Source organism: Hippocampus bargibanti, linkage group LG07 (assembly GCF_051943395.1).
Source record: "Hippocampus bargibanti isolate YZ-2025 linkage group LG07, ASM5194339v1, whole genome shotgun sequence".
Lineage (NCBI taxonomy): Eukaryota > Metazoa > Chordata > Actinopteri > Syngnathiformes > Syngnathidae > Hippocampus > Hippocampus bargibanti.
The window spans coordinates 19,880,986-19,901,753 of NC_142740.1; the positions used below are offsets into that span (position 1 = coordinate 19,880,986).

The 20,768-nt window shown below is 39.3% G+C and overlaps 3 protein-coding genes across 6 annotated transcripts in view; 1 reads left to right on the forward strand and 2 right to left on the reverse strand.

Annotated features, from left to right (window-relative positions):
• The window catches only part of usp13 (ubiquitin specific peptidase 13), a 36,397-nt gene extending 26,385 nt beyond the window's left edge, over positions 1-10,012 (reverse strand). For 2 of the 4 annotated variants that reach the window (XM_088999962.1, XM_088999961.1), the window contains exons 1-4: positions 9,446-10,007; positions 6,010-6,135; positions 2,652-2,712; positions 80-201 (exon numbers count right to left, since the gene is read on the reverse strand). In XM_088999962.1, the coding sequence (XP_088856088.1) occupies positions 80-201; positions 2,652-2,712; positions 6,010-6,135; positions 9,446-9,556 (420 nt within the window). In that variant the 5' untranslated portion in view covers positions 9,557-10,007. Of the gene's footprint in view, positions 1-79; positions 202-2,651; positions 2,713-6,009; positions 6,136-9,445 lie in introns of all 4 variants that reach the window. The other 2 variants (XM_088999963.1, XM_088999965.1) reach the window with 2 other exon arrangements.
• A 2,612-nt stretch (positions 10,013-12,624) lies between these two features.
• Positions 12,625-18,095, reverse strand: ndufb5 (NADH:ubiquinone oxidoreductase subunit B5). Its single transcript, XM_088999946.1, has 6 exons — positions 17,941-18,095; positions 17,228-17,310; positions 16,636-16,702; positions 16,500-16,561; positions 13,418-13,524; positions 12,625-12,829 (listed from the first exon to the last, which is right to left on the reverse strand). The coding sequence occupies exons 1-6, from the start codon at positions 18,056-18,058 to the stop codon at positions 12,709-12,711; spliced, it is 558 nt and encodes a 185-aa protein (XP_088856072.1). The 5' UTR covers positions 18,059-18,095; the 3' UTR covers positions 12,625-12,708.
• A 207-nt stretch (positions 18,096-18,302) lies between these two features.
• Positions 18,303-20,657, forward strand: mrpl47 (mitochondrial ribosomal protein L47). The gene is made up of 7 exons (XM_088999945.1): positions 18,303-18,461; positions 18,792-18,940; positions 19,031-19,091; positions 19,174-19,270; positions 19,363-19,493; positions 20,163-20,258; positions 20,346-20,657. The coding sequence occupies exons 1-7, from the start codon at positions 18,328-18,330 to the stop codon at positions 20,455-20,457; spliced, it is 780 nt and encodes a 259-aa protein (XP_088856071.1). The 5' UTR covers positions 18,303-18,327; the 3' UTR covers positions 20,458-20,657.
• Positions 20,658-20,768: the final 111 nt, after the last annotated feature.

A 20,768-nucleotide genomic window follows, 5' to 3' on the forward strand; every position in this document is an offset into this window, starting at 1 on the left:
GTGGAAGATAAAAAAAAGATATCGACTGAGTGCACCCTTCCGGTTGACATGCATGACAACACACACCAAATTCACTGACCAGAGCGGGTAATTCCTCAATATTTGGTAAGGCGATCTCGAAGTGGTCTGGAAAGATAACGAGCTTGGCCTCATCCTCGTACTCATAGTCCTCACCGTTAAAGTCACGGTTTAGCTCTAAATCTTCAAAAGGAGGAAGCATTTAGTCCAAGCTGATATACTGTAGATCCGATTTTACATTGCTCCTTTGATTCACACTTTGTTATATTCTTAGCTTATTCACTGCCATTCACAAACTTATTCGAGAATTGAAAATATGATGTACAGCGCCATTCCTAAATTTGTTTCGTTTTGTTTTTTCTTGTTTGGGTGCCAGTGAAGCGCTGGCCATGGCCTCTGGCAATGTTTTTTTCCTTTCCACAAGGGGGCAGCATTTCACTTTTTTCCCCATGTTAGCGTTTTGTTGCAGCTTCAGCTGTTGTTAAAGCACTATATAAATCAATATGTATGTATTTCATTGTATTTTTGACTGCCATCCTCAGTTTAAGCCCATAATTTATAATTGTATTTTATTTATTACTGTATCTATGCTTGCCTGTGACTGTAAAGTGTCCTTGAGAGCTTTGAAAGGCGCTTGAAATAAAATGTATTATTATTATTATTATTATTATTATTATTATTATTATTATTATTATTATTATTATCATATACCTCCAGACCCATATAATTTAGGAATTAACTCTTTTTTTTCTGATGAAAGAAGAACGTCTAAGGCAAGGGTGTCAAACTCATTTTTAAGGCGGGCCACATTGTGGTTATGGTTTCCTCTCAAGGGCCATTATGAATTTAGGGAAGCCATTAGAATATTTCATCCCCTTTATATTATTACATCCACAACAAACTGATGAATGACTAGTTTTTTTAATTAGAAGTCAAGAATAATGACTGTTATTGTGGTTTACATAGAGACAATTTGAAATTGTGGTTCGGACTTTAGCAAGCATCATGGCACTTGACATGCTTGATTTGTTTTGGCGGGCCGAATAAAATGAGGTGGCGGGCCATATTTGGCCCCCGGGCCTTGACTTTGACACCTGTGGTCTAAGGTTTCTTACGCTGCATTGAATCTTTATGTAATCCTAACCCTCAATATTCTGTGGGTCCTGGAATTCGAGTGACAATGACACAAACCCCGGCATTGAAGTGGACACATCTTTGCATGTCTAGCAGTAAATGAGTTAAAGTCTGAATTTTGAGATAACAGTGAGAATCCTCCCATCTTTATTTTATTTTATTTGTTAGCCTTAATCCCCTACGCTGTATTAATGTTTATGTAGTATTAAAACTCAATATTCTATGGGTCATGGAATTTGAGTGAAAATGACAAAAACCCTGGCACTGCAGTGGACACATTTTTGCATGTCTGGCAGTGACTGAGTTAAAATGCTATATGTTGTGAAAATGAGGATCTCTGAGTCATGATCAACGGGATCATGGAAACTTCTCAAAGAAACATCAAACTGATGGACTGGCTCACAAGAATGGTATGGGGCAGACCGTTATCATCCCTACAGAAATAAACTGGATGTCAAAATAAATAATGAAAGAAAGTGTTGCTCAGAATCAGTTATAATCAAGGAGATGGAAGCGAACATCTGTCGACATTGAGGCCTTTAGGGTGAAGTGGAAGGAATTCATCCTCCGAAGGGCCAGCGTAGAAAATCCTAGCCAAGTAGCGTCAGAGCGGCAATAGAAGTGTGTCAGCCCCGAGTTGGAAGAAGGGTGGGTTGACAGGTGGCGGCAGCTGAAGGGCCAGCGACATGGGACGGTCCCACTGTAAACCAACTACCTTCCGAGCCGTGGCTGTGTATGTGCCACTTTGATTTAGAACAGTTACTAACGGCACATACGCATACATGGCCTATATTTAGAACACGGGAGGCGGCGGAGGAGACTGATTAGAGCAAAAATCTGACACCGACAGCAACAAACAATGATGGGGGGGGGCATTTCTGAGCACAAAGATTGGTGAAAAGCTACAAAAAGCTATTTATTTGAATTTGAATGCACCATTCTATTGACTGTAAATAATCCAGGTATTTTCGTAAATCAATAATACGTTGATTTCATGTAGCTTCACCTTATGCTGCTAATTTTCTTTCATCTTTCATCATGATGTCTGACTTAGTACCATGCTTTATGAGTGGTTGGAATGTCTGCCTCACAGCTTCGAGACTGTTATCTTGACTCCAGCCTACTTGTGTGTGTTTACTCGAACTACTGTTTTATATTTCTGCTACATCCCACGTTCCAAAATCATACACGGGAATATGCAAATGTGAGTAAGAATCGTTATTAACTCGCTGCCCTGCGGTTGACTGGCAACTGCTCATCTGCATTCCGAATAGCAATCGCTAGAGAAAATGAATCGAATGGTCAGATACTGAATGAATATTGAATCAAATCAATTTTAAAAAACATGAATCAATCAAAGACCACATTATATCCCTTTGTATTCACATGTTGTGGACATAAGTATATGTTCATCTGAGTATTACACCAACACGGAGTGAAATTATGGATCCTATGGGTGGTAAGTATTTGTTTAGGTTGGTGACTCAAACACAACATACCCAAAAACACTTTGCCGTTCCGTCGCCTGGGAATGGCTCCTCCTGAAGCTCCTGCGGGTTTCTGAGGGAGAAAAAGAAGAGAATAATGCAAACACACGCACATACATGTATGTGTGTGTGTGTCTGAATGTGTGCGTGCATGTTATTTATGTATTTATATTTGTAGTTAGTTAGTTAGTTGGTTGGTTGGTTGGTTGGTTGGTTGGTCGGGCAGTGACCCAGTTAGTTAGTTAGTTAGTTAGTTAGTTAGTTAGTTAGTTAGTTAGTTAGTTAGTTAGTTAGTTAGTTAGTAAATTTAAGTTAGTTAACCAAGAGGCACTAGCTGGCACTAGCTGTTTTTACCATCAGCCTAATACAAGTGTCTGTTCATCAGACCAGGTTTACACAAACAACCTGCAGAATGTGAACAGCTGTTACTGTTTTGAGATCCAGGCATGAAAATAGCAGCTCTTTACAAAGCACAGCTTATCTGGGAGCAATTAGAGCCAGTGAGAAAACACATCGGAAACTAAGGTCTCCACTGCTCACTACCAATTCATCAAGAGAAACATGAGATGAGAAGGTCCAGTTGGGGTCCAACAGTAATTACAGTACATTTTTTAACATACGAACACAAAACATTTAAAGTTTGACATTGGATGATAATTTGTGAATACTGTAACTTTAAAGGACAACTTGACACCTCCGGACAAGTTGTGTCCATAATTTGTAAAATCACTTCAAATGACTTCTACTGAGCGTATTTTACAAAGATTCCACCGCATATAGCTATATTTTACGTTTTAAGAATCGCACTGAATATTCAGGAAGTCTTGTTTTTGAGTTGATGACGATCCCCACGTGACATCACGTTTGGAACGCCCCGACCGAGAAAGCGACACACAATGCATTTTGCGGTACTTTGTTTGGTTTGAAAACTTCGTATTGATCCGTATTGATGGCGAAATTAGAAGGAAAACACGTAAATGACGCGATGGTGAATCGTTGTGTGTTGCACCAAGACTACTATTTGATATTCGCTGACACAAATTCCCAGCAGACAAATCAGCCCATTTCCAACGGAGCTTGGGTGCCATCTTTTGCATTTTCTGGCACACTACATTTCAGTCCAGATGCCATTGACGGCTCGAATTGATATGGGAGGACTCCTTTAATGGATTGCAAACATCTATGCTTTCCTCTTCACAACTATTTGAATAATATTCTTAACTGGATGAGTAACAAGAAAGCATCTTCTCCGAATCTGAAGCCATTGTTTTGATCCTCGAGACGGATTTGTGTGACATCACGAACAAGGGGCCGGGACCTTCTGAAACTGGCCATTTCATTTCATTTTTGGACACTTTAAGTCATTTTTATTGGTATTTTCATTTGACTAAAAATATCAGCCTGCGTGTTTCGGGTATTTTAGATGCTATAAAACGTTTTTCTGGAAACAAAAAAAATGGTGTCGGCTGTCCTATAAATGGGATATATATTTATGAATCTTTTCGGGGCTAAATCCAGTGTCTGAAATAACGTCTGCAACTTTTACGTCGGGCGTACAACTTACAGAACGTCTCTGGGTGGCCGATAACTTTTCCAAGAAAAAAAAAAAAGATTTTTTTTCAAATCAAACATTTGCTTTATTAAATAAAGCAAACTTTTGAATGAAGATTTTGAAATCGGAATAAATTATTCCGATTTACACATTTCGGAATTTCGGTTCGTTTATCAATTTGCATACTCTGCTTTTTTCTGCCTGCTTTTTGTTACCGGCCTTTCCCGAGCATTATAGGAGATGTCAGCGTGACGTCGTTTGTTATGATCACGTGATCGGCCGCTAACTTCCGGGAGGCCGATAGCCAAGTAAACACAACAGTTGTCAGAGAGTGTGATCATTGTTTTGTAAAGCTTATGCCTTTCATTTTCGGTTTTGTTGAATGAAAGTCTTCGCGTTTTAGTACGATGGTGATATCGGGTGTGGTTGTTGGCTGTACGAACCGTTGTGAAATTTCACCGAATACCGATCGCTGAAGGAAGAAAACAAACCAGTTCGTTTGGCAATTTGCCTACTCAGCACGGCAGCCAATCAGAAGCCTGCTTTGTGCTTCACTTTCCCGAGCATTATAAGGACGTGCATTTGCATATCATTTTCCAAAGTAGACACAGAACCTCAGCCCCAGAAGAAAGATTTAAAAGAAGCTAACAAAATTCATGACGCTACAAAACGTAAACGTACATTAAAAGCATCATGGAAAGAAGATTTCACGTGGCTTGTAGCACACGACGCAACGCAAACATTGCATTGTGCAACATGCCAAACAGTGTATGGACAAACGACAACTGGAGCAAAATCATCAGCAAGGGATATTTACGATCAATTAAGCAAGGGAGCATTTGCGGTAGGTACATCCTTAATAAATAAAAAAATCCTTCATACTTTGCAACAAAGGGTTTTTTAGCGATTCGTCGTCTTATTGTGTTTCAAGTTGTGAAAAATGGGGCAGGCAACTTTATGGCTGGGCAGGCAACTTTTCAGAGTTTTCTGCCCTGGTGTCCAGTAACTTTTTGTCATGAGTTTCAAACACTGCTAAATCACATGTATAGTGCACATGTAATGTGCACAGGAATTTTCTGTCCAAAATGTAAACAAGTATTGAAACATTTATTAACTCAGACAGTGTGCAAATATGTGTCCACTCCAGTGCCAGGGTTTTTGTCATTTTTCACTCAAATTGCAGGACCCACAGAATATTGAGTTTTAGGACTACATAAGCATTCTATGTAGCGTAAGAATCATTAGACTCTCTTCTTTCATCAGGAAAAAAAGTTTATATTAATCTCACTTGATTGTAGAGATATCTGCATTGAAATTGGGGGCGGCTGTACAAAAGGTAAATGCTGCCCCCTCGTGGGAGGGAAAAAACATTGCCAGCGGTCTGACCGAAACTTGAAACGCAACCCCCCACCCCCACCCCACCCCCAAGAAATAACAAAACCCGAACAAATTCAGGAATGGCGCTCAATGTCACGCTTTTCAATTCCCGAATAAATTCTGGAATAGCAGTGAATGAGTTAAGCTTCTTATATCGCAGGTCAAATTGATCTGCATTCATGTTTTTCTTTTAATGCTGGCCTTTTTTGTTTCTCACTTTTATTATCTAAATGATTGTTCTTTTTTATTTTGTGTTTTTAATCTACACATATTCGTTTTATTGATAAAGGTAGGGCAGGAATTCTGGGATGGTTAAACATGCAGTTGGTCTCATTGGCCCTTGGGACAAAATATCAAATACATATTTCATTTTTATTGAGGTTTATACATGCTCACGCTACAACTGATGACCTCTGAGCCACAGTGAATATACATACTCACTTCCTTCACGTGTCGCTTGAGGTGCATGTAAACACTCTGGCCTGTTTTGCGATAGTGTCTCTCCACGTGTTCTCGTCCAAAGCCCAGGAATGTGTTCATGCACACATACAGGCCTCCCTCAGATTCCTACAAATGTGTGCACGCAAACACATGCATACACACACAAAGGAAGGCAAAGAAGCAATCAAAATTAAGGATGTTCATCGATAAACTTTTCAGTTTATCATGCCGATTAACTTCCCATAGTTGACATTCGAGGTGTAATGAAAACCGATTTGAATCAGAATATTGGTTTGATGTTATTACATTATGGTGGGCTCTGAGTACATCATTTAAACATCTATATGCAATAAATTCTCCTATGTTTAAAATAAGCAAAAAATGATCTGTGTTCTGCAGTCCACTTTCGAAGGCAAATAATGCACTACATTTTGGATTGGTGGTATTATGATGTAATGTACAATCAGTATCAAATAAATCTGTTCAATTAGAATCCTCAACTCTGGTCAAAATTACATTGATTTTTTTGGGTGTGTGTTTGATTATGATATTGACAAATTAATGTCTAAATTAGATTGGAGCAAAGAATGGGCCATATGCCTCAAACCATTAGCGGCATTTAAAATATCAAGAGACCATTTTGTTAATGCATTATTTTGGGCTGGGGGGGGGGTTAAAATTCTGTTCAAAATGTATTCTTTACTTTTTTTCATGTACTTGGTATTAACTGAGCTCATTTAAAATACCTAAATAAGTTATTGTAAGTATAGTTTAGAAACACAAGTAAAATAAACTACAGTATTTTGCATACACATTAAAGAGGAAGTCAACCAAAAATATTCTTTATCGTAATATGTTCTATAAAGGCTCACAAGACTAAGCACGGCATTCTGACATAATATCACATCGATGGAAATAACAACTCTGCTGCAAATTGCGCTCATTCTTATCCATCTCTGGTGTGGTCATTTTGTCACTGTCAACTGAAAATGACGTCAAAATGAAAAAGGGCCCAGTTAACAACCAATCTTGGCTCATCTTGCGAATGCTATACAAATACCGTATGTACAGAAAACAGATGACTAATAAACTGGTAAAAATGTGTCAGTGCATTTTAAGAAGCTGTGTAAGATCAACTGTAGTTTCAATGGCGATGGAACCCACTCATATATTGTTATAAAATTATCACATAGCATGTACAGTATTTGTGCATTACAAATGGCTGAAAATTCAGCAGCGCATAGTACAATGATTCAGAATCCACATTAGAAATAAAAACAGTATGCTCTGAAAAAGCAGAGATAAAACACCACACCATAGAATAATCCCTCTTGATAAACTTTTAGAAGCACTCAACAATGGGGCCTTTGCTGACTTTTTTCAGGATGGGTCAAATGCTCAAATTCAGCCCACTTATCGGGATACACGTATCCCTATCTTCAATCAAAAAAGCTAAAACGAGCATCAATCTAACATTCATTTTATGGTCCTGGAAGCATTAGAAAATAAAACACCACCGTAGATTCTCATTCTACTTTTTCAGGTCAAAATAATGCCCCAAACATCCCAAATGTATTACATGGAAAGGACCAATGTAATAGACCTTTAAGTGGCCTGGAGTGACATCTGAGCTTGAACAGCACACAGCTAAAAATAAAGCCATCCTCGAGCTAACATGATGAACTCCATCCAGCCAGCTGAGTCACCTTTAAAAACAGTTGAGTGAGCTTTGTTGTGTTCTTAGCAAGGTTGTTTGTTCGGAATACACATCAGTCATTGACAATAATTGAGAGAAAAAAAGTATACATCTCAAATTTAATTGAATAGACGTGAAAGCAGGGAGTGGGGAAACATGGTGCACATGCAACTTTTAGGATATAAATGATTGTAAACATAATAAATAAACAGTTGTAAACATAATATAAACATTCACGGAGCCCAGATACACTCTGGACAGATCACCAATGAATCATGGGGCAAAGATGAGCAAACAAATTGATAATCTTAGATTTACATCTATGGATAATTGAAACTACAGTGTTCAATGAACCTGTGCTGATATTTGAACAGCAGACTTTTTTTCATACAGCAGCAGATCAATGATACCTAACCACATGCAAGTACAAGATAAATAGTAGCTTCATATTTTCGCATATCAGATTAGAATAAAATGGCTCAAAAATGATGACAATGCGTGCCGCTAATTAACTGCATTCAATTAGATTGTTTCATATATCTAAAGCTTAGAAGTGTTTATCATCCTAATATTTAATGTATTTATTTCTTTACTACTTCTTTTGCCTAGTTGAGTCAAAAGCTGCAGCACATTCTGATTTACCTCCAAATGAATTAAACTCCCTCAAGGTTAATATTGCTGGAGTTCCACGAGGCTCCGTAAGAAATCCACAACATTGAATATTATCCTCTGAATAAATGTCACAATTAATTGCCATTACGGCAGAAACTGTTCAGTGCTCCAAAAATCTAGATAAATAAATATAAAAAATGTCATGATTACTTTGGGACCAGCAGGAAAGAGTAATGAGACAGATCCTGGCGGTACTGTTTGTGAAGTTCCCATTTTACAAATTTGCCAATAGTGTGAAATGTATTATTTCTGCAGCGACATCGGAATATGCTGTTACTGAGCACAAAAGACACATTGAGTTATCGCCATACAAACATTTTTGCCATTTTTTTGCCTGGATGCGTTTCCCTACTCCAATATTCTCTGTAATCGGAGTTTGATGTGACCGATTACGTATTGTTCTGATTTATTCTTACAATTTAGTCAGGGGCGGCCCGGTAGTCGAGTGGTGAGCACGCCGGCTTCACAGTGCAAAGGTCGTCGGTTCGCGTGTGTGGAGCCTGCATGTTCTCCCCGGGCCCGCGTGGGTTTTCTCCGGGTCCTCCGGTTTCTTCCCACACTCCAAAAACATGCATGGCAGGCAGATTGGTCACTCCAAATTGTCCCTAGGTCTGAGTGTGAGAGTGACTGGTGTATGTCTTTGTGTGCCCTGCGATTGGCTGGCAACCAATTCAGGGTGTCTCCCGCCTCGTACCCGAACACAGCTGAGATCGGCTCTAGCACCCCCCCCCCCCCCACCCCCATGAGGAATGAGCGGTCCGGAAAATGGATAGATGGACGGATGGATTTAATCAGGCCAGGTCTGCACACGCCACTACACTAGGGCCCTTGGTTTTTGGATTAAATAAGTACACAGAAATACAAAGCAAATAACAAAATGCAGGTGGCGGCTCCTTGCTAATTGTGGCGCACATGCGGGGCCTGACATCGTCAAGGATACCTTCTCATCCACTCACCTGTCTCGAACTCCCCACTCGTAAAAACCCGTTCAGGTTCAACAATAAATACAGTATGTGGCACGTTCTCCTTCATTCCTCCGCCCCGCAGCGGAATTAAAAGCGCACTCACCGGGGAGTCGAAGGAGAAGGCGCACTCGCTCTTGAACACCCTGTCTTCTGTCTTGGGCACTCTGATGGTGGGCATGTACGGGACCAGCAGCTCGCCGAGGTCTGTAGCCATGTTGGCATTCCCACTCCTCGCAACACAGTGCAGGACAGCCACCGGAGCCGCGCGCCCTCACAGGCGCGTTTTGCTATTTTTAAAGTGGCCAACCAACACTACATTCCTCCGGCCATTGGAGGAAGCAGCAGGGTGCTAGAGGACGGCGGCGGCGTGACGATGGGAACATCAAAATAGTACTATTAATGACGAATGAAGAAGACACGCTGGGAGGCGGGACGGTATGCTGCAAACATTGCCGGTTCAAGTGTTTGTTTTTCAGCGTGATATGACATCGCACGGGAATAAATCTGCCACTCCCACGTCTGGAGGTGATTCAAGCAGACGCCCAGGCTTACTACTACGCCGCGTGACGACAAACCCTGCAAGGATACAACCAAACCTTCCGTGGAACCTTCATAACACAAAATGTTAAAAACATGAATATTTTTCTAACGACATAAATCAAGGAATATTGATGTTTTGTCTATCAGAGTAATAATGTACTGTACACTGATAAATTCATGCAACTCGACCGTGCCACACAGTGACCGTCGGTGTTACTACAACAATTGCTGATCAGGACAGGCTGAAGATGTTTTCTATTCTGATTAAAATTGAAATATAACATGTCCCTCAACCCTTACACCTCATAAATCTAAGCACTACAAGAAGACAGTTTAATGAGGCGCATCGTCTATAACAGACATGGGCAAAGTACGGCCCGCGGGCCACATACGGCCCATTAGGCTTTTCAATCCGGCCCGCCGAACTTGCCCAAATTATAGTACAGTGTCTAAAACTCATGACAAAAAGCTAGCGAACAACAGGGCAGATAACTGAAAAGTTGCCTGCCCCATTTTTCCCAACTTGAAGCAAAATGAGACCAATCCCATTAAGAAACATTGTCACAAAGTATAAAGTTTTTTTTAAATCAAGCATGCACCAACTACAAATGCTACCTTGCTTAATTTACGGCAAATGCGCATGGCTGTAAATTTTGCTACAGTAGTCGATTGTCACGGTGGTGCACAATGCAACGTTTGCATTGATTCCTACGAGCCACTAAGCCCCTTTCATAAATCTCACGTACACTTTACAGTCACGGTTTAATGTAAATTTACGTTTTGTAGCGTCACATATGTTGTTAGCTTCTTTTGAATCTTTCTTCTAGTTTGAGGTTCTGTGCATCTATTTTGGAAAATGACATGCAATTGCACGACTTTGTAACGCTTGCGAAAGTCCGGAAGAAAGAAGCAGGCTTCTGATTGGCTGCCGAGCCGAGTATGCAAATTTCAACTGCAGGTATTCTATGTTTGTGTGCTCGGCGACGGTACACGTGTATTGTTAGCGCGTGAAGGCGAGAGCGTCAGTGAGGAGTTTGTTGAGCGCGCGGTCAGGACAAACCATCTATGATTTGGCGGAATTTAACACAAGTAGGTATTATTGAGCTTGAATATTTCGTTGTGTAATATGTTTTGAATGTTGAAAGTGATTCCATTTTTCAATAAATGTTGATTTCTTTAACTTTGCCCCTTCGATGGAAACTTAAAAACAGACACAATCTTGATAAATCACAGTGCATATGTTATTTTAATCTATTTCAATTTCCTCCTCCAAGTATCTGCGAAATAGTCTGTAAATGCCATATCTTGCATATTCCTTGAGACAAATTTATTAACTGATCAGGGATATTTTTCACATTTGAAAGACGGTTAATAAATTGGGTTGTAGTGTTCTTACTGTGCTATGAGGTTTGTACATACTACATTTAAAGGACAACCGGCAACATTTTTTGTTTTTGTTTCCCACTGACATCAGAAAAACGTTTTATAGCATCTAAAATACCCAAATCAGGCAGGCTGATATTTTTAGTTAAATGAAAAACACCAATAAAAATGACTTCAAAATGAATCCGGAAATGGTCAGTTTCAGAAGGTCCCACCCCTCTGTTCGTGACGTCACGCCAAGACGTCTTGCCTTGCTCGAGAATCAAAACAATGGCTTCAGATTCGGAGTTTTTTTCTTGTTCTTCTGAAGAGGAAAGCATAAATGTTTGCAATTGATTCTAGGAGTCCTCCCATATCAATTCGAGCCGTCAATGACAGCAATGTAGCACCCAGAAAAAGCAGAAGATGGCGCCCAAGCGCCGTTGGAAATGGGCTGATTTGTCAGCTGGGAATTTGTGTCAGCGAATATCAAATACAGTAAAGTCTCGTTATATCGATATTCAAGGGAGTCCGAAAAAATATCGATATAACCGGGACTATCGATATATCCGATATCGATATAACAAGACTTTACTGTAGTTGTCTTGGTGCAACACACAACGATTCACCATGGCGTTATTTATGTGTTTTCCTTCTAATTTCGCCATCAACACGGATCAACACGGATTAACACGAAGTTTTCAGACCAAACAAAGTACCCAAAATGCATTGTATGTCGCTTTCTCGGTCAGGGGCGGTCCAAACGTGACGTCACATGGGGATCGTCATCAACTCGAAAACAAGACTTCATATATTCAGCGGAAGTCTTAAAACGTAAACTATAGCTATATGCTGTGGAATCTTTGTAAAATACGCTCAGTCGAAGTCATTTGAAGTGATTTTATAAATTATGGACATAACTTGTTCGGAGTATTTCCGGCCCAAACACGCCCTCCAAATGCTCCTGGCCCGGCCCCTCTGTCAAATGTTAGAACCCAATGCGGCCCGCGAGTTAAAAAGTTTGCCCACCCCTGGTCTATAAGCACATAGACTACTATCTGATGTAATATACTGTTACAGTATCCATTTTATTGTTTTTTTTAATGAGACTCGAAAACTAAATGTTTTTGGAATTTAACACAATGAACAAATAATAAAATGAAAATATCTTGTCAGAGCCTAAACGAGATGTGATGCAATTCACTACTCACCGGAGAAAATAAAACATTAAGTAAACCTTAATCCACCTGCCCCATTATCTTTGTTAAACTTGAAATGATGAAATTCTCAAGGTGGTAACCCAGATGTGTTTTCCTTATGAATCAGTGAACAAAACGTCCCATTCAAACACACACACAAATAAATAAAGTACACAGTGTGTACACTTAAAGATATTTTTATTTAAGGGGGGAAATGTACAAACAACAAACCACACCAGCACAACGTACCAGACAATAGTCTGGTTCAGTTATCAGGTGATGACTTGGGGGAGTTGTCGATGAGCTCCTTGTTGAGGGTCTCATAGTGGAACCAGGGGCCGTCTCCTCTCTGCCGCATGTGTCTCCGCACCTCAAGCTGTGCCAGCCTATTGACCAAAGACAGAACACCCACTCAATAAAGACACATTGACTATAAAGAGGCTGCTCTAGAGCCAAATAAATGGCTTCTTATAAGACAGACTGACTACTCATTGCACATTAGGTAGTTCACTTATTTGTCCAATAGTACGTCTTTGTTGTTTATATTCGACTGCACGTGAAAACCATTGAACAAGTCTTACTACTCAACTGCAGTACTGCTTAAAATCTGTAGAATTCTATAAAAACAGAATGAAGCATCTATCACGTTTTAATCATTTACATTTATAAAATCCAATTCTGTAGAAAAATTAAGTGATTCCACAGCAATTGTTGAATAAAAATTTGTAGATCCTTACAGATTCGCTTGACATGTTTAGAAACAGTTCCTCATTTATATCTTTATCATGTTGATTATTACTCAAGTTTAAAAAAAGACGTGAGTATGACAGACCAGGTTAAACAGGCCTGCGACCCTTGTGACGATAAGCAGAACAGATAATGCATGGATGGGTGGGTGTATTGCATTAACTGAGATTCAGCTGGCGAATCGCTACAGTACTTGCAAAACAAAAAAAATTGGTGCTTCCACCTACCTCATGTCTGCCTTCTCTTTTTCTATATGGATAGCAGCCATCATCTTTTCGTAGTCCTTCACTGGGGAGTCATATACGGTTCGAGAAATCCACCTAGTGATGGGGTGCTGTAATACCAAGGGAAATAATTACATCAGAGGTCCCCAATCCCCGGGCCGCGGACCGGTACCGGTCTGGGGGTCATTTGGTACCGGGCCGCGCAGAAAGAATAAATAATTTACGTAATTTCCGTTTTATTTATTATCTGAGTCCGAACTATATTTTATTTTGAAAAATTAGCAGATTACATCCGTCTATGACTTACTCTTGACGCTTGTCTAGGTCACGTGATACATACTGCTAAAATTAGCCCACCGTAAACAAGCAAAATGAGTGAAAAATAATCAGCCGGTCCGTGGAAATATTGTCTGACATTAAACCGGTCCGTGGCGCAAAAAAGGTTGGGGACCACTGGTTTACATGACATATCAGTTGAATTGATCATGGCAGCAGTGGGTTTTTTTTCCATATTTTTTGGAGTCATGGCATATTTCGTTCATTGAAAAAAAAAAAAAAACCCGCAGCACACAAGTACCTGAAACGTGAAAAAAATATATATATATTTTACCAAGTCGGTGTTATATTGTTACAAAAAGGTTTTTTGAAACATTGCAAATTAACACAATGATATTGAATAGGAATCAAACGAACACCAATCCACTATTTGGTGTATTTGTTTTCATGGCAAATAAAATATAATCAATTAGCACTTTAACTTGCTCAGGGTGGGATTTTTGTTTTGTGTGACAGCCGGTTCTTTTTCTTCCAGTCGTTTGCGCTTTCACAATCAGAATCATCTTTATTGGCCAAATATGTAGATATGGAATACGGTACCAACCCCTTTCCCCATGTTGAGTTTTTGTATAATTCCAACATCATTCCAACAACTATTCTGTGTCGCTTACGGTCGTACAGCTCCCATTTCATCCATATTTTTTTCCATCCCAAAATGTGCTCACATCATATGTGAGCACATCCGTGTTTTGCAGAGCAAACCTTTCTCAGTTGAAAAATAAATAGGCTGGATAGGTTTTCTTGTGCGCTGAGAGTGTGCGACCAGTGCACAGTTGTAGAGCTGAGAGGGAACATTGGTGCTGTTGCATCGCCAGTAAACATAAATATAGATGAAAAATACCTTTCATTGTACTGCCTCCCACCTGAAATGTCGCTTGTCTCAAAGCATAAAGCAATGTCCGAGCTGCTGCTGCTCTTTACCGTTATGGAACAGCACTACATGCAAGAGCACTACTCTTCCAGGCGATTGACTGCACAGGCATCCAATCCATATTGTATAATTTCCCATGACACATCTGACATTATCCTACAGTGTTTGAAAAACACTGCAATACAGCATTCTGTTACAATATGTTGAAGAATAACAGTAACTACAGTGACAGATCCCTGCCACAAATAACAAAAATCTACATTCAACTGGCAAATCCCCATGATTTTGTTGTCATTAATTGCCAATATAGATTGCTTAAAGGACAACAAACATCACTTTTTTGTTTCCTAACTGACATCACAAAAACGTTTCATAGCATCTAAAATGCCCAAAACACGCAGAATGATATTTTTACTCAAATGCAAAACACCAAGAAAAATTACTTAAAGTGTCTAAAAAGTACTTCAATTTGAAACCGGAAGTGGCCAGTTTCAGGTCCCGCCCCCTTGTTCGTGGTGTCATGCCAAGACGTCTTGCCTTGCTCTAAAATCAAAACAATGGCTTCAGATTCGGAAATGATGCTTTCTTGTTACTCATCCAGTTATGAATATGATTCAAATAGGTCTGAAGAGGAAAGCATACATGTTTGCAATCGATTAAATAATTTATTCCGGTCATTTTGATGCATCTGGAGAGAAATGTAGTGACAAACTCTTTAGTACTCACAGTACCCCAAAAAAGGCAGAAGAGGGCGACAATGCTCAGTGGAAATTGTTTCCTGAGACGTTTTGTCAGCGAATGTCAAATACACTGTAGAAGTCTTGATGCAACACACAACGATTCACTATCGCGTTATTTTTGTGTTTTCCTTTTAATTTCGCCATCAACACGGATCAACACAAAGTTTTCAGACCAAACAAAGTACCGCAAAATACATTGAGGTGTTGCAAGGTATGTCAGTTCTCGGTTAGGGGCGTTCCTTCAGTGACGTAGGGTGAGGATGCATCACCAACTCAAAAACAAGACTTCCGGAATATTCAGCACGAGTCTTAAAACGTATAATATAGCTATATGATGTGGAATCTTTATAAAATACGCTCAGTAGAAGTCATTTGAAGCGATTTTACAAATTATGGACACAACTTGTCCAGAGACGTCAGTTTTCCTTTAAAGCATAACTATAACACAAGATAGGATCCCAGATTACGTAATATCAAACATATAGTAACATTAAACATAGGTGGTTTAGAGATTACCTAATGCAAATGCAATGACCCGATCATGTCATGTGTTCCTACTAGCAGCGTTTTCGTGCCATCTTGCGGTAGATTCAGGCATTGCAGGAAAAGCAAAGAACTCCAAAATGCAGGAAGCATTTTTTTTAGCAAATAACGGATAATGAGTCCCAGAGTTATTACACGAACAAGTGAATTCACAGACAATGATAATGAAATAACGATAATCACCCAGAAGCTCTTGTGACTGACAATAATTTGCTGTGTCACAAATATATCAGAATCAGAATCAGAATCATCTTTATTGCCAAGTATGTAGAACACACAAGGAATTTGTTTCCGGTAGAACACGCTGCACTAGTATCGTTGTCAAAAAAAAAAAAAAATGCTAAGTGGCACTATACAGTTCCATTTTGGCTACTGTTGAAAAATATTACTCATTCATTATGTTTTAAAGCATTCCCCCTGCTATTATTACTTATTCCTATTCAATATTTTATCATATGAGTCAGACAATCAAATATATTAAAAATCAATTATAACATCGATTACCTGATCATTTATTACAGGTATTATTTTCATCCACATATTATAGCAATTCAAGACCGCCACAATTAATTATTTTAGGGAAGCAGCTACCGACCTTGTAGTATTCCCAGTGCTCAGGTTCATAACCCTCAGGGGTTTCTACCAGCTCCGCTTCACCTGTAGAACACAATCACACAATCGTGTACTCCAGAATGAAAGTTTGGTTGAATTCAATGTATCGGTTCACTCACCAATAAAGAGATTCACAGATGTGACAAATATAGCCACTGGAATACCAGTCAGCAGGAAATAGTATTTCTATGTAGTAGAAGAGAAAAAAAATTCAGTTGTGGCTTTCTGTGTGAATCTTATTCTTTTCCTTTCGGCTTTTCCCTTCAAGGGTCACCACAGTGAATCAGTGTCCTCAATCAGTGTCCTTGACAGCAGCTCCTGGATTTTGTTTTTGCTGTGAAATATAAATATCTCCACTCGGAAACAAATAAAGGCTCATCTAATCTAATCTAATGCAATCTAATCTCTAATCTAATCTAATCTAATACTGTTTTGTGCATCCTCTTCTCTCACACCAGCTACCTTAATGTCCTCTTTGACAACATCCATAAACCTCCTCTTAGGAATCGAAATGTGCCAATTTGACAACACTATGTAGTAGTTAACACTTGTTTTGTCCAACACTCTGGCTCTGTTCCTCATGGTAATCAAAATGGGTATTAAGTGTACTGTGAATCTACCTTCTCTGTGTGTATTTTGATACAAGAATGTGAGGGATATTTCATAATACAGTACACCTTTTAAATGGTGAAAATTACATAAAAGACTCACCAACAGACGCAGAAATCTCTTGTCGTAGTACTCAGTTGGTTTGATGACAAACATGTTCTTTCCATGACCCCAACGGACAGCCACTGAAAAACACCAAAGTTTAAGTACGTAATTAATATCGACCTACAGTCATTGCTTAATATACTGTGTGAAAAGAGGCAGGTTATTAAGTGCTTCAGTGTTCTGAGTCTCAACGTTTCAATATCTGCTCCTGCCGCTTTGTTTGGCTTGTGGATGAACATTAAGTTTCTGAGACTGCTTTCCACATTGAACGATCAGGCCAAGATGTATGCCCTGTTAGATCAGATTGTGTAGGCTCCAGCCGAGGAATAACTTAATTGAAGACAAGCACGAGATAGAAAAGCAGCAGATCTGGGAGAATATTTAAAGTGAGCTCAGACAATTTCCTGTTTTAATTTATTTTGGTTTCAGATGAAAAACTCTTACTGACATAATGACGATTAATCAAGTTAGATTTTTAAGAGTTTTCCAGATTTAGAAAAACGTGGATATGAATTATGTCACAAAAATGTTAAGGTTCATTTATTTATGTAACAAAGATTCAGTATATTCAAAATATCATTTCATATTGACTGCACTACAAGCTAGCTATTAATAGCATGCTAACAAAACCTTTCGCAAGGTCACAAGAAGAAACGACAAGTTCCTTTCACAAAAATGCCAACGGTTGCCTAAATCGTGGTATTACACACCTTTTTCCGTCCGTGGTATTGTTCGAGCAAGTACATTTGTCGCAGCATTTCCAGGTTTTAGCGGATTCAGTTTGGCTGCGAGACCAGCAGCAGACCTGAGTAGACTCATACCCACCATATCTACTGTGGAATGACGCCTCAACAAAACACGCTGTGATTCGCTGTTGAGAGATGTTGAAGACCAAGCCGCCATAATTAGGAAGGGTTGAAATCCCACGTTGTGACCAAATTTTCTAAGTTTTAAATGTATTTTAAATTGTTTTTAAAAGTATAATTTTAGTTGTTATTATATTTATTGTCATTTACCTATAAATACAATATGTCTTAAAATATTATCGTACGGAAATGCATGCTGGGTAATCTGAAGGCGACCGATATGTTGTAAAAATGGCGACGTCCTCTTCAGCCGGACGCGTCTTCAATCTTTGCAAACAGCTGCAGAATGCTTGTCGAATATCCTCACGCATAAATATTCAACGATATCCTGCAAGTTTTACAAATCGCAATCCTTATTTTTGCAGGTAAGAATCGGTTGTATATTTACCAATTTGGGTTACTTCATTATCACCTTTCAGTAACCCAAGATTTTTTCCCCCTGATCACAAAACACATGGCATGTTGAAGTTATCAATACTGTTAAATGTGTAGATTAAATCAAATGCTTATGTTTCATTATCGGGGTGCAGCATCATTGACATTTCTTGAGGAAACTGGCTTCACCAGCAATCGACACTCATTCATGTGTTCTGCGTAGTTTTGAAAGGCGCTTCTCGACGAAATGTATTATTATTACACCAGAATCAGACATATGAGAGAGGAAAAACTAAACATGCCCACCCCCTTCCTTCTAGGGGCAAGTTGCCGATTATTGTCCAGTGCTGGTCCAGTCGCTGCACCTCTCTAGTTCAGTGTCATGCCTTTCACACAAGTGTTCACAGAAGCGGACTGAGTGAGTTCTTTGACCTCCCAGAGAATTGGGGAGAGAGCAAGGTGAAATCAGGTAATAGAAAAAAACCAACAAACACATGGTAAACAGTTGATATTCATCGTCATTCTTTTTACTGGGTTTGGGGGGGTTATTGTATCACAGGCGCACCGTGGAAGGCCAACCAGCTGAGAACAAAGAGCAACGAAGACTTGCACAAACTCTGGTAACGTTATATACAGTAGTTTACATTTTGTCTCAATTTGCATTTTTTGGCAGAGGGGGCCAGTATTTCTTTCTTTTGTCAGGTATGTGTTGTTGAAGGAAAGGAACATGCTGCTCACATTGGAGCAGGAAGCAAAAAGGCAAAGGGTTCAAATGCCAAGTCCAGAGAGACTACGGAAGGTTGTTATCACACTTGAATTACTTCCAGGAACATTGGTCAATGCTCCAGGCTCTCTTTTTTTCCATGACATGTTTTTTTAACTTTCTCCTAGATTGAGCGGTCAATGATCAGGTTGGAGACTGTGGTGACTGAAAGAGAGACTTCGCTGCGTCTGCTCCAAACAGGCCAGGAGAAGGGAAGACCAGGGGCCTGGAGGAAAAACATATTTGGATTTGTCTATTGGTGAGAGCTTGTGTTTCAAAGTACGGCCAAAGATTTCCAGAAAAAAGTACATACTGTAATCACGTTCATATATAATTTTTTATCAAGTCCACGCTGAAGTAAATTGTATGTTCAGTAATATTTGCGGTTTGTCATTGGCCTGTTGGTGATTTATTTTCTAGACATCTATTATTAAGTCACTTTTAACGCCCACCTCCAAAAAAAAAGAAAGAAAAATAACAGACTTGGCCTATTCATTTGCAGTATATTGATGATCTCAGCCCTTATGAATTGCATGACATTGCATCAATCTTTTCCTGAGCACATCATCCCTATGCTACACAGTCAATGCGTGATGAGTCAATATATACACAATCCAACCTACATATTTGTGACAACCTAGCCTTTTTATCTCTCAACCAGTGAAATTCATGTAGTTGTCATTGTAAAAAATATCCATATTTTGGCATATATAGGAAATTACAAAAATTTTTGTGGCATTCTCACTGAAAATTGTTCACCACTCGCAAAATGACACTGTCACCAACCCTTGAATATGACTCAAGTGTAGATAAAAAGGCTAATGACTGAAAATGACCAGACATGCAGTCCAGCAAAATTCTCCTCTTCTTTACACAAGTTAACTCTTTTGCGACCCCCTACTTCCCCTTCTGTGTTCTGGGTATCTAGGTATCGATTCAAAGAATATGCCATTCCTTGGTATATGAATAGAAAATACAAGAGAAAGAAGTTTTACACACCCAAGTTCGTTGAACCGCATATCAGGTAGGATATGGTACAGATTCATGATTTCTTGTAAAATGGTACATTTTACATTAAATGCCCCGCATCTTTGTGCTCCCCGTTTTGCAGGTTACGCATTGAGAAGTACTTAAGGGACAAGAGCAGGAAATCAAACATGGAAAAGCAGAAGCTGGCCAAACTTCAAGAAAGATTCCCCAAGATGAAGGTTCCGGCTTCGTAAAAATCTTCAGTTATTCTTGTCCAATACGAGTCACTGTCACCTGCATCATTGAAGATAAAAAATGAAGACACAACTCGCGTGTGTGTGTATACTATTACCTTAGAACGCATATTTGACTTCTTCACATGCAATTTTAAGATCATGTCACAATAAGATGGAGCCATTGAACATTAAGCAATTAAATATTTTTATTATGAGTTGATACTCAAATTGAGGCAACGGGGTCTTTGTCAATGATTTCTTTGTATACAAAGGTTTATGCACCACGGACTGTCACATCAATTCCAAGTTTAGACAAAATTCTCACTTTA